This window comes from Mastomys coucha, unplaced genomic scaffold (genome assembly GCF_008632895.1).
Source record: "Mastomys coucha isolate ucsf_1 unplaced genomic scaffold, UCSF_Mcou_1 pScaffold21, whole genome shotgun sequence".
NCBI classification, from domain to species: domain Eukaryota; kingdom Metazoa; phylum Chordata; class Mammalia; order Rodentia; family Muridae; genus Mastomys; species Mastomys coucha.
The window spans coordinates 91019633-91032840 of NW_022196904.1; the positions used below are offsets into that span (position 1 = coordinate 91019633).

Below are 13208 nucleotides of genomic sequence, written 5' to 3' on the forward strand. Positions count from 1 at the left end.
AAAAAAAAAAAAAAAAATATATATATATATATATATATATATTCTTGGATATATATATATATCCAAGAATCCCCAGAGGAAGAAATCCCTGGAAACAAGGCACATTTATCAAATGTCTACAGGGAGAGATCCACAGGAGGAAAACAAAGAAAACAAAACAGCAACTTGCTCTTGCTTTGAAAAAGCAAGAGAACAGAATTCTCTCAGCCTGGGTTCGGGGGTTTTACTAAAGCAGCTGGGAAGAATGGCTATGACCTAGCCATTTCTCATTAACTATACCAACTCCATGACCATGGCAACTGTGACGTGGTCTTCCACTGCTCAGACTTTGAACCCGTCCTAGTTTGTGAGCTCCTTGTGGACATCATCATACTTTATCCATCATATTACAAGGCACACAGTGACTAACACACAGAAATCTGATGCAGAGGCTGAGCATGGTGACACACATCTGTGACCCCAGCATGCAGAGGCAGAGGACTGGTCAAAGTTCAAGACCAGCTTAGTTTACATGTGGAGTTCAATGCAGCCAGGGCTTCACACCAAGACCCTGCCTCAAAAAACAAACAAAAAAGATTTGACGGATAAATTTATAAACTAAAGAATAAACCTTGGAATACGATGAAAATCGGGAAAGCTGCATCTAGTAATACATGCCTATAATCTCAGCACTCGAGAAGCTGAGGCAGGAGAGCTCAAGGCCAGTGTGGGATACATAAAAAGGCCCTGTCTCAACACAAAAATGAACAAAAGGCAGAGGAAAGAAAATTTAAAAATAAGGCTGGAGTTAGAAAGATAGCTCAGTGGTTAAGAGCACATACTGCTCTTGCAGAGGACCAACAAGCACCCACATTGGGTAGTTTACAACCATGTATATATAACTCCAGCTCTAAGGGATCTGACACCTTCTTCTGGACCCCACAGATACTGACACACTTGTACATACACACATACACATGAATTAAAAGCAATCCTTTCTAAAGAAAAGACAAAGTAGCATCTGAATGCACCTGGCTTCTGTAAGTAATAAATGAGATAACCAAGGTAACTTTAAAGAGTCCATCAACAGTGCTGTTTCCACAGGTAGTTCTACCCTAAGCCCATCTTTCTATTCTGCTCTCCAAGGCAGAAGTTATTAACCAGACCAAAAGGTGAAACTGCTATTCCAGATTACCTATGTACTAATGATACCTGATTTGGGAAAATATAGACATAATATTCTGAAGAATAAATCACATCATGTGCCTCCTTCCAAAGTGCATCACTCCCATCTTAACCAGGCTCCTCATTATTCCTTTCCAACCTGGATTACAGAATAAGGACTGTCGGTCAGGCAGAAAGTGCAGGATGAAAGTTATTCTGATCTACATGCAAATCACAGCTTTTTTTTTTTTTTTGAAGGTTAAACCTTTAGTCTTTCAGCTATTTCCATTTCTATCATGACTTCCCCTAACCAACTTTCTTTCTTGTGCATCACTGCACTTGTCTCACATACAGGCACACACATTCATTGCAACACTTACTAGCTTTGTAATGGGCTATTTGCATATCTACCCACTGGACTGTAAATTGATAAAGATCCTGTTTTACTCACCTTTGAATTCCCAAGGCATGACATATAGTAAATTCCCGTGGTTACATATTAATGATATAGGTCACCTTATCATTCGCTAGAGAAAGCTTGAGCACAAACAGCACAGGAGACATTAGCAGAAGGCACACAAACTGAGATCTGTCAGGCCAGACCTCGTTTGTTCTAGAGCTTCATGATAACTTCCTGCTTCTCAAGTTACTTTCTTAAACTCACAAGGAAAAGAACAGAACCAGTTCACACAGAATTTCCTCTCAACAAGGATATATTCTTTCTTGGAAAATAACGTAAGCAACAAGGGTCCTGTGATGGATGTTAGTGGCTTCATGTAACGTTGACCTGTAGACCTAACACTGAAATAAATATGTATCATCCTATTAATAGTACTTAAATCCTTAAAACACTAAGAAGCAAAAAGTCAAAACTTAGCCAGGCATCAGTGGCACACACATATAATTCCAGCATTCACGAAAGAAAAAGGGAGAGAGAAAGGCAGAGTTCAGTGACAGCATGTCTCCAAAAAGTTAGATATATGAATGTCGAATGTCAGGGTTGGTCTCGTGCTCTATGTGTTCAAATACTAAATTCTGTACCCCAAGATCTGGCTACCTCAAGGTGAGAAAATTCCCATGTGTACCACCAGCCTTTACTGTGAAAACCTTGCTCTCTAATTTAAAACTATTGGCTAAATAAAACTGGGGATAGCCAGTTACTGGGGAAGATAGAGGGAGGCAGAGTTTGCGTTACCAGGCAGGGGTCACAGCTAGGGATGAAGAGGAGAAAGGAGAGGGAAAGAGAAAGAAAGAGCTTAGAGGAGGAAGAAGGGAAAGAGGAAGTCTCCATTAGACATGACGGGCCAGGAACATGTACCCAAAATTGCCGTAGCAGAAATAACATGGGAAGACTCAAACAGCAAGTATTTGGGGAGCACAGTTGGGGATATAGCCAGTCGAGCCATTAGAAAATTAGACTGAGGTAATTTACCCAGTAATTGCGCTAAAGCTAAATAAATAAATCATAGTCGGAGTCTCATTCATTTAAAAGCTAGACGGGGATAGAAATATTCAATTAAATTCCATAAGAAACCATCTCAGTGAAGAGCCATGAATAACCAACCATAAATTTTAATTTCAGCAACTTATTTATTATTCAAAATACCTCAATTAATAGCTGCCAACTGTAAACACAGAAACTTAAAGCTAAAAAGGGCCTTGAAAGGTTATTTCTACAACCACTTCACCTTTCCAACCAAGCAGCATTCAAACACCTTTAGTCTCTAGCAATTGGCAAGTGAGAAACTAGGCCACCTGTTACCTGTTAGTCTTGTGTTCTCAGTTTATTAAGATCAGAAAGGGAAAACAAAAACAAATTAGACTCATACCATACCCAGTACTTGTCATTACTTCCTAAACCTATTCCCTGCCTCAGACTCTTCACCAATCTAAACCATAGGAAGAAGCTCTCCCTGATAATCTCCACTCACTCTCCTAGCCCTCTGGTATTATCTCTATCCATATGCTTGCACACAGAAGACCACAGAGCAACTCTAAACTACCACTGACTACTTGGCTTCAGATTGTCCCTTATCTTTCTTACCTTCGTACTTTCCTTCAGAGCCCTATACTTTTCATTTCTTTCAGGCTCAATGACTCCTTCAAGGACCACTAGTAATTCAATACCTTGATTGTTAAACGCCTGTTAGATAAAGGGTTCATACCTTTTCCAAGTTCACCTTGAAGGGACTGATGAGAGGGGAGTTGGGGGGAGAATGAAAGAATGAGAATGAATATGAAGTAGAAAACCATTCAACAACTGGAAAACTTTCCCTGGCTCTCTTCTCAGAACCACCACAATACACATAAATGCAATGGATCTTCTTATCCTATAACTACACTGTAGACTTTACAAGGGGAAGGTCTCTTGAGTTCCAAACACTTAACCCAGGACTTGTCACAGAAGTGAAAATGTTGGTTCAGTGAGCAAAATGGACTGTTTCTGTTACATGATTGTTCATTCATTCACAATTATTCATTCATTCGTTGACCAAAACTTTACTGAACATGAGATATATACAAGCCTTCGAATATAAGAATAAGATGGTACCTACCTATAATTAAGAGCTGTAATACTAGTATATTAGCATTGTGTCCCCAACCTCCCCGTCAATCTCGGAGTCCTTTCCCATAGTGAAAGCCTCCGCCTTGCCTAACAGAAAAGTCCACGCCCCTCCAATTAATGCTACCTCTCAGCTCCAGAGCCTACCTTGGACCTCCGTCTCAATAATCTCAAAATCCTTAACGCCTCTCCCTGGCCTCTACCCAGCCCTTCATCACCACCCTTAAAGCTACTGCCAATCTACTTCACCATCACGCCTCGGGGTCCCTGAGTCAGAAGCCCTCAGATTTCCCTCACGGAAAGCCCGCCTCCCCTGTCAGCTCCCTCTTTCCTCAAGATCCTTCCCGTTTCTCCTAGGACCTCCGGCTCCCACCCCTCACTTCCTCTCTCTCCACTTCCAAGCTGTCTTTCCTTTCTTGTCTCTCAATTCCTCTTACCTCATCTAGCTCCCTTTCCGCAACAGCACCTCCTCCAACCTCCACCTCCACCACTGCCGCCATCTTCACGGCCGGCCCCAACCCCGGTCGCCCGCGAGCCAGCTGCTTCCGCCGCTCCAGTGCTTGTAGCCAATCGGAGGCGCGGCCTGGGCGGAGCATCAAGACAGGGGATGCCTGTGAGGGACCTAGAGACCATCTACCTGCTCTTTCGGAATTAAGAAGGGGCTACTCATGCACTGCCAAGCTTCAGTAGGAGAGCGCTCTCGGAAAACGAAAAGTTGTTCTTGTACTATTCCAGTGTAAACATTTCACCATTTCTCACTGTGGAGAGGAAAAGGGAGAGTCCCTGAATGCGCATATTTCACGACGTTCCCTCGCTAAGGACACGAGCAGAGACGCGTGTGCACTAAGAACTACATTTCCCATGCTGCACCGAGTCCGACCCGGAAATTTAAATCCCACTCGCTAAGGGCGGTCTGTAAAAAATAAAATTTTAAAAAAATGTATATATATATATAAAAAACCACAAGCACGCGGGGTTTTGTTGTTTTGTTTTTGGATGTAGTAACTGCTGTATTTCCTCAGTGGAAGTCGTCTTTCAGAAATAGCGGCTTCTTTAGGACTCAAAACCCGTTCCTGGGCTACAGTAGAAAGTCTTGGGGCCAGAAGGCGGAGGTCACGGGACGGAATTGGCGGGAGAATAAGATCCGAGCCCCGGAGCTGAGGCTACCAGTACGTAAAGTTTACGGACACCGGTGAGAAGGGTTGGGATTTGTCATCTGGAGAGGGATAGCTGAAAGGGAGGAGGGTGGCCAACAAGAAAATGAACAGAACACCCGGTTCCGGAGTCTTCCAGAGAGACCGAGAGCTTAAGAACCTCAGTAAGTAGCAGATAATTTCCAATCATCTATGCGTTTCTCCCTTTTACGTTAGATATGTAAGAATGAGTCAAACAAAAGCCCTGCTCTCCAGGAGCTCACAATCTTGTGAAGAGCTAAACATAGTTGTTACTGGGGAGGCACTTGTTAAATGCTAAGTGAGAATTGGCAGAATGGAGCTGTGACTTTGAACTGATTAAGACGTGCGTACGTGTGCGAGTGTGTGTGTGTGTGTGTGTGTGTGTGTGTGTGTTTGTGTGTGTGTGACATTTTAAAGAGAGCAAGTATTCCAAGCAGGAGCAATAGCATGAGAAGATAGGAAGAAAACTTAAATGATGAAAAGATTAGAAAGCCATTGTGGCTAGAAATGCATTAGGACTCATGGAGTTACATAAGTAGGATATTGAAGAAAAAGTCAGATCTGATGGTATATGTTATGCTTGAGGCCAAAGCGAAATTACTTGGTCAACCCTGGCATGAGCATAATGCCTGAGATACCGACATTAAGGAGGCTGAGGCAGAGGGATCTGGAGTTAAGGGTTGGGCTCAACAATATAGTAAGACCTTCATCTCAAAAATAATTTCTGGGGAGGCGCTTGTTAAATGCTAAGTGAGAACTGGCAGAATGGAGCTGTGACTTTGAACTGATTAAGACAAGTGTGTCTGTGTGTGTGTGTGTGTGTGTGTGTGTGTGTGTGTGTGTGTGTCCAGCAAGGTGGCTCAGTGTTGGAGCTGGAGATATGGCTCAAAGATTGAGCGCTTTTTTCAGGAAACCCAGGTTGAGTTCCCAGCACTCACGTGACAGTTCAAAATTAATGTAACTCAATTTCCAGGAGATCTGACACCCTCTTCTGGCTTCCTCCAGCACTAGGCACACAGGTAGTACATATATGTACATGCAGGCAAAATACTCTTACACATAAAATATAAATATTCTGGGGGGGGGGAAGGGTAGAGAGAAAAGATGGCTCAGTGGGAAAAGGAAGTTGCTACCAAGCCTAATGGCGTGCATTCATTCCATCTCCAGGACTCATACGGTAGAGGGAGAAAATCTGACTCCTACAAGCTCTCTTCTGACCCCTGCACATCCACCCCCACACAAATAAACGTAAATAATAAATTTAATAAAAAATATTGGCTAGCTTGGGTTACATAGCAGATACAAGGTCAGCCAGGACTATGTAGCAAGATCAAATCTTGAACTGGGTAGTGGTGGCACACGCCTTTAATCCCATCACTTGGGAGGCAGAGGGAGGTGGATTTCTGAGTTCAAGGCCAGCCTGGTCTACAGAGTGAGTTCCAGGACAGTCAGGGCTACACAGAGAAACCCTGTCTCGAAAAAACAAAACAAAGCAAAACAAAAAGAATCTTGAGAGACCCTTTCCATAAAGACATTCAGAGATTGTTAAAACACTTGTCACTAAAGAATTATTAAACCTGAATGATAAATACATAAAGAGTTCGTTTACTTTCTTGTATTTTTGCATATATTTAATTTTTTAACCTAGGTCAAGTGTGATGGTTCATTCCTGTAATCCCTGCACTTGGTAGGTAGAGCTAGGCGAGTCTCTGTGAGTTTAGATACCAGCCTGGTTTACAAAATAAGTTCCAGGACAGCCAGGACTGCTCTACAGAAAAACCCTGCCTTGAAAAGCCAAAAACTAATAAATAAAATTTTAGTCTGGAGAACCGATTAAGTGAGTAAAGTATGTTTTTTAGTGGGTAAAACCCGAGTTTGGATCCCCAGCACCCACATAAAAATGCCAGGAGGCTGGCTGTGGTGATGAAACCCTTTAAACCGTGTATCCAGTATACAGAGACCAATCTGGTTTGCACAGCAAGTTCTAGGCTAGCCAAGGCAGTATTTTTAAAAAAGGCCAACAGCGGCTGGTTGGTGCCTGTAACCTCAACACTGGGAAGTAGAGAGAGGAGGGTCTGGGGATTTACTGGCAAGCCCTCCTAGCCAATCTTTGAGCTAGGTTAAGAGAGAGTCAAGAGCTCCTGTCTCCGAAAGTAAAGGGGAGAATGATGGAGGGCACCTGACACCATGGGCCTTGTGAGTACATAGGAGTGCACTCCTAAAACGTTTCTGAGCTGTGTATGGTGGCTCACACTTATAATCACAACACTTGGGAAATAGAAGCAGAGTTGCCATGAGTTCAAGATCAGCCTGAGCCACAAAGTAAGTTCTATACTCACCTGGGCTACAAAGTGAGAATCTGTCTCAAAAAAAGAAAAACAAAACAAATAAACAAAGCAAACCAAAAAACGTTTAACAAAAGGCCCACTAAAGCCGGGCAGTGGTGGTGCATACCTTTAATCCCAGCACTTGGGAGGCAGAGGCAGGCAGATTTCTGATTTCGAGGCCAGCTTGGTCTAAAGAGTGAGTTCCAGGACAGCCAAGGTTACACAGAGAAACCCTGTCTCGAAAAAACAAAACAAAAAAACAAAACAAAACAAAAAATATATATGTATACACACACACACACACATATATACATATATATATCTTTGGGCTGGAGAGATGGCTCAGCAGTTAAGAGCACTGGCTGCTTTTCCAGAGGTCCTTAGTTCAATTCCTAGTAACCACATGGTGGCTCACATCCACCTGTAATGGGAACCGATACCCTCTTCTGGTGTGTCTGAAGACAATGTACATGCATACATAAAATAAATAAATAAATCTTCAAAAAAAATTTTTTTTAAGAAAAAAGGAGCCAGGCGGTGGTGGCGCCTTTAATCCCAGCATTTGGGAGGCAGAGACAGGCGGATTTCTGAGTTTGAGTCCAGCCTGGTCTACAGAGTGAATTCCAGGACAGCCAGGGCTACACAGAGAAACCTTGTCTCGGAAAAAAGGAAAAGGAAAAAAGGAAAAAAAAAAGACCAACTAAAATACCCAGATGAAAATTTGTGCTTTATTTATTTATGGATAAGTTCTTGCTGTGTTGCCCAGACTGGCCCTGTACAATTTTTTTATTCTCCTGTAGTAATTGTCATCTCTGAGGCTTCTTGCCTCCCTCTGCTAACCTAGGCCTCATGCTAGAAGCTTCTAGCATCTGTATGGTCTTATCTGGGTCTAGAATGTTTTCAGCTCTGATGATACAGCTGAAGAAGCTCATCCTTTCTGCTCTTTCTGAACTCTGGCTGGCTGGTTAAACTCAGCTGTTTAGCTCAAACTCCTCCCCAGACTGACTGATTCAGTTTGGCTTCTTTCCATTTCTCACTGAATTGCCCTGCTTGACTTCAAACTAACTCTAACAATCTGTTCTAATCTTCTGGCTTGTCATTCTCTGGCTTGTTCTCTCTTCTACCTGTCTCTGTAAAACTCTTCCAGTAAATCTGCCTCCTCCCTCTTTCCCTCTGCACTGCTCCCTCTTAAGCAGCCACTCTTTCCTCTCTGTTCTCACAAGAGTTGGGCATATTCTATTCTGTCAGATCTTTCTCTGATTCGTCATTATGTCAGTTTCTAAATTAGACTATCACTTTCAAACATGTGTGCTCCCTTCTACAAACTAACTTTACCTTCATTGTTTGTATTAAAGCTAACAGCTGGGCCACACCACAACTTGAAACTGTTTTTCCTTTCCAGTAAATAATACAATCTCAGGGTTCCCAGAGTGATCAAATATCCTGCAACATGGCCCCAAAGTCCACCTCACCCTTCCCTGTAGCTGGGATAATGGGTGCATGATGCTATACCTGGCTCCTGTGGCTCCTGTGAACTTTTTTTTTTTTTTTTAAGATTTTATTTTTATTTATTTTATGTGTATGCATACACTGTAGCTGTACAGATGGCCATGTGTGTGGCTGCTGTTGATCTCAGGACCTCTGCCGGCCCCACTCGCTCTGGCCAGCTCACTTAGGCCTCACTGGCTTCAGTCCCGCTTGCTCCAGTGTAATTTACTGCAGCTGTCTTCAGAAGCACCAGAAGATGTCCGATCTCATTAGGGGTGGTTGTGAGCCACCATGTGGTTGCTGGGATCTGAACTCAGGACCTTCGGAAGAGCAGTCAGTGCTCTTACCCGCTGAGCCATCTCGCCAGCCCGAACTTTTTCTTTTAATTATTTATTTATTTGACATACATTTGGTGTTTGGCCTACATGAATGTCTGTGTGAGAGTGTCAGATCCTCTGGAATTGGAATTATAGACAACTGTGAGCTGCCATGTAGGTGCTGGGATTTGAACTTAGGTCCTCTGTAAGAGCATCCAGTGCTTTAAACCTCTGAGTTATGTATGTTTGTCATGTAAAGGCAAAATAAGTTAGAAAAACAATCTTGATCCATCTCGCAGTCCCAAGAATATTTTATTTTGAATCAGGGTCTGCTTATGTACCCCCAGGCTATCCTTGAAACTACTATTAGCATAGGCTGGCCTTAAACTCTGTGTTTTCTTGCTTTAGCCTCCCAAAAGCTTGGATCATAGACTTGGGACACCACACCCACCTTGGAGGAATGAAAGCTATTTTAGGAAGATTACTTAAACAGACAAAGCAGAGTTATATAATGTATTTAGTTGTACATTTATTATTCATCCTTATTATGTCCTAAGGCCATAGAGATAGATAATTTATGGTACCATTCACATTCTTGGGAGGTCACTGAAATATAAATCCAACATTGTTATAATAATTGTTTGTTTTAATTTGCTGCTTTTTTTCCCTGAGGCTGTCTCACAGTGGGGGGGGCGGGAATGTCTTTAGGCCATCCAGATCTGCTCCCTGAAGATCATGATAGCCCTGAGAAGTGAGGCAACTACTGTAAATAAATAAATCTTGTTATCAAAGAGTGAGTCCAGGGATAGTGGTTTATGCCTTTAATCCCAGTATTTGGAAGGCAGAGGCACATAGATTTCTTTGAGTTTATTTGTTGTTTTGTTTGTTTGTTTGTTTTTTTGTTTGTTTTTTGTTTTTTTGAGACAGGGTTTCTCTGTGTAGCCCTGGCTATCCTGGAACTCACTCTGTAGACCAGGCTGGCCTCTGTAGAAATCAGAAATCCACCTGCCTCTGCCTCCCAAGTGCTGGGATTAAATGTGTGAGCCACCACCGCCCAGCGATTTCTTTGAGTTTAAGACCAGCCATTCTACAGAGTGAGTTGTAGGATAGCCATGCCTATACAGAGAAACTCTGTCTCAAAAAAACAAAGAAAGAAATAAAAATAAGTAGCTTATTTTACTTTTGTTCTTTTTCTTTATTTCTTTTTCTCTCTCTTTTTTTTTCAGGAGTAATGTTAAGGATTCTTGTTCTCCCAAAAACTACCAAGAGCAAAGCATAGACAGTGCCACTGTGGTTATAGAAGACATCCTGGGTGGAAACCTATCTGCCTCACACTTAAGGAAGGTGGTAGCCTCCAATGGCTCCTGTGAAGATCAGCCACGTGGTGTCATTTTCCTCTCAGGTATATTAGCCACCTGCCATGATTGCTCTTCTCTTGGTGATTAAAAGGAATGGATAAGTATAGGAGACTTGCTGTGCTTTGTAGATCGCTGACAAAGCCCTAGGCCTATCTATACCAGAGTCCCTAGATGGCAGTTTGGTCACTCTGCTATTGAAATTAATCAAGGGTACTCAAGGCCATACTTGACCTATGAGGATATAGTGACCACCATCAAATATGCTCACTTTCTGAATGCCTACAGTCTCCATCTTTGCTAGATCCCAGGCTTTGGGCCCAGTGCCAGTCTCATGGGGATTGCTAGGGACTTCCCACCAGTCATTTGCTTCATTCATTATACCCTTCTCTTTCCTTCCATTATGCTGATCTTTTTTGAGGGATGCCATTGACATTTGGGTGGCTAAGTCTATTTTACAGTAGAATTATTGCCATGGTAGAGTATTTAGCATTTATCCCTAATGATGGTATTACTGTGTTGTGATTATGGCAGTCAAAAGTATCCCCACACGGGGCTTGAGAGATGGTCTTGTAAAAGATGTAGTTTTGATCCTTAGCACCTATAGAGTGGCTCACAATCATATTTAACCCCAGTTGCAGAGAATCCAACAGCCATGTAAATGGTGAACATACATGTATCCTGGAAAACAGTCATATACATAAAATAAAAGTAAAGAAATTATTTTTTGTAATCCCTGCACATTTCACAGAGCTTCCTTGGATGGTGCTCAGGAACTACTATATTAACCCACAAAATTAACAAAAAAGTATTTTCACCTTCCTTACCAGCAAGTCAGCTTGAACTCTCATAATTTTCCTTCTCCTCCTCTTGAGACTCAAGATATATCCCTGACAGGCGCAGAACTCTCTCTGTACATCAGGATGGCCTCTAACTTGAAAAGATATACTGGCCTTTGCTCCTGAGTATTATTTGCTTCTGTAGGTTTGTTTGTTTGTTTGTTTGAGAGAAGGTCTTGCCCTGTAGCCCAGGCTGGCTTTAACTCAACTGTGTATCCAAGGTTGGCCTCCAACTCTCAAATCATGCCTTCTGGGTGCTGGAATTATAGATGTGTACCGCCATAACCACCTTCTAATGCTTTGTCATAGAATCTTCCAGAACTCTGTAGAGACTGTTCTAGAAGCTGAAGAGAAGGATGAAAGCATGGCTGTAGCCTCCCTCCCCACCCTCTATTTTAAAGCTTTACTTTTATTTTATGAAAAAAATATTCAGACACATGTGAAATTAACAGTTAAAAGAAAGATTTTATTGCTGAACAAACTGAAAAAGAGTAAAATCTTTTGTTGGATGTAGTGGTACACATCTATAATTCTAACTCTTGGGAGGAGTTATGGTTGAAGCTAGCCCAGACTAAATAAACCAAAAATCTTATTTCATAGAATTATTTTGGAGGTAAATAAATAAATGTCTGTGTAAAGGTCTTGTGAATAAGGAACTATTAATATAGTATAGTGTTAAGAGCTCTATGTTTGGGGCTGGAGAGATGGCTCAACGGTTAAGAGCACTGACTGCTCCTCCGGAGGTCCTGAGTTCAAATCCCAGCAGCTACATGGTGGCTCACAACCATCCATAATGAGATCTGACGCCCTCTTCTGGTGTGTCTGAAGACAGCTACAGTGTACTTAGATATAATAATAAATAAATAAACCTTAAAAAAAAAAGAGCTCTATGTTTAGAAACTTAGCATTGTGTTTTACTCAGTAATTTCGTGAAGTTATAGATCGTTTTTGAAGCCCCTGCCTGCTGTGCTTCAGTTTATTTATCTAACTAAGCAGAAGTAATGGTAACAACCCTTAAGGAGGATTTGTAGACATCTCTTATTCTTAGGTGTCCTGTTTTCCCTGGGGATCTCAGAAACCCTCCTATTTTTCCCTTTCTCTCTCTGATGTAGGATCCCAAACATCCTGTGGAGAACTTGCTGAACCCAGACAGTCACAGGGGACCTTGGCTCAGCTGCCCCAAAGACAAGACAGGGCAACTGAGAGTGGAGTTTCAGTTGGAGAGGGCAGTGCCCATAAGCTATATTGATGTTGGTGAGTGAATTTTCAGGGCCTTTGGGACCTCTGAGGAATGAGATAACCCTCCCCACTTCCCTCAAGTATCTTGGTTCATTCTTGCTAAGTGGCCCTTCTGGAATAAGGCCTGCCTAGATGTGGTCTTTGCTTTTGGGGAAGGCTTGGTATTGAAGAAACCCAGTGTCTTCATTCACAGAGAATACAATATGGAGCAGTTGGTAAGGTCCTAGTACATGAGGAGTTGGTTTGATTCCCCAGAACCCACGTTTAAAGGTAGGCATGGGCATGGGAGACTGCTCAGTAGGTAAAGCACTTGCCATACAAGTATAAGGATCTGAGTTTGCTGGGCAGTGGTGGTGCGCACCTTTAATCCCAGCACTTGGAAGGCAGAGGATCTTTGAGTTCGAGGCCAACCTGGTCTATAGAGTGAGTTCCAGTACAGCCAGGGCTACACAGAGAAACCCTGTCTTGAAAAAGCAAAAATAAAGGATCTGAGTTTGAATGCATAGTTGAATGTCAACTTGACATAAGCTAAAATCATCTGAGTGGAGGGAGCCTCAATTAAGAAAATGCCAGCTTGGTCTACAGAAGTAGTTCCAGAACAGCCAGGCTACATAAAGAAACACTGTCTCAAAAACAAAAGAAAAGAAGGAAGAAAGAAAATGCCTCCATAAGACTGTGCTATAGGCAAGACTGTAGAGCATTTTCTTTTTCTTTTGTTTTTTGGTTTGGTTTGGTTTGGTTTGGTTTTTTTTTTTTTTTTTT

General features: G+C 42.2%; 2 protein-coding genes across 8 annotated transcripts in view; one reads left to right on the forward strand and one right to left on the reverse strand.

Moving 5' to 3' along the window:
• Window positions 1-11474, reverse strand: part of Rnf121 (ring finger protein 121) — a 71251-nt gene extending 59777 nt beyond the window's left edge. Inside the window, exon 1 of one of the 5 annotated variants that reach the window (XM_031387619.1) lies at window positions 4144-4310. In XM_031387619.1, the coding sequence (XP_031243479.1) occupies window positions 4144-4302 (159 nt within the window). In that variant the 5' untranslated portion in view covers window positions 4303-4310. Of the gene's footprint in view, window positions 1-4143; window positions 4311-11195 lie in introns of those variants that run through there. The other 4 variants (XM_031387623.1, XM_031387622.1, XM_031387621.1 and 1 more) reach the window with 4 other exon arrangements.
• LOC116102678 (short transient receptor potential channel 2) overlaps window positions 4586-13208 on the forward strand; it is a 33767-nt gene continuing 25144 nt past the window's right edge. The window contains exons 1-3 of one of the 3 annotated variants that reach the window (XM_031387618.1): window positions 4586-5024; window positions 10240-10415; window positions 12320-12461. In XM_031387618.1, the coding sequence (XP_031243478.1) occupies window positions 10371-10415; window positions 12320-12461 (187 nt within the window). In that variant the 5' untranslated portion in view covers window positions 4586-5024; window positions 10240-10370. The remainder of the gene's footprint in view (window positions 5025-10239; window positions 10416-12319; window positions 12462-13208) is intronic. The other 2 variants (XM_031387616.1, XM_031387617.1) reach the window with 2 other exon arrangements.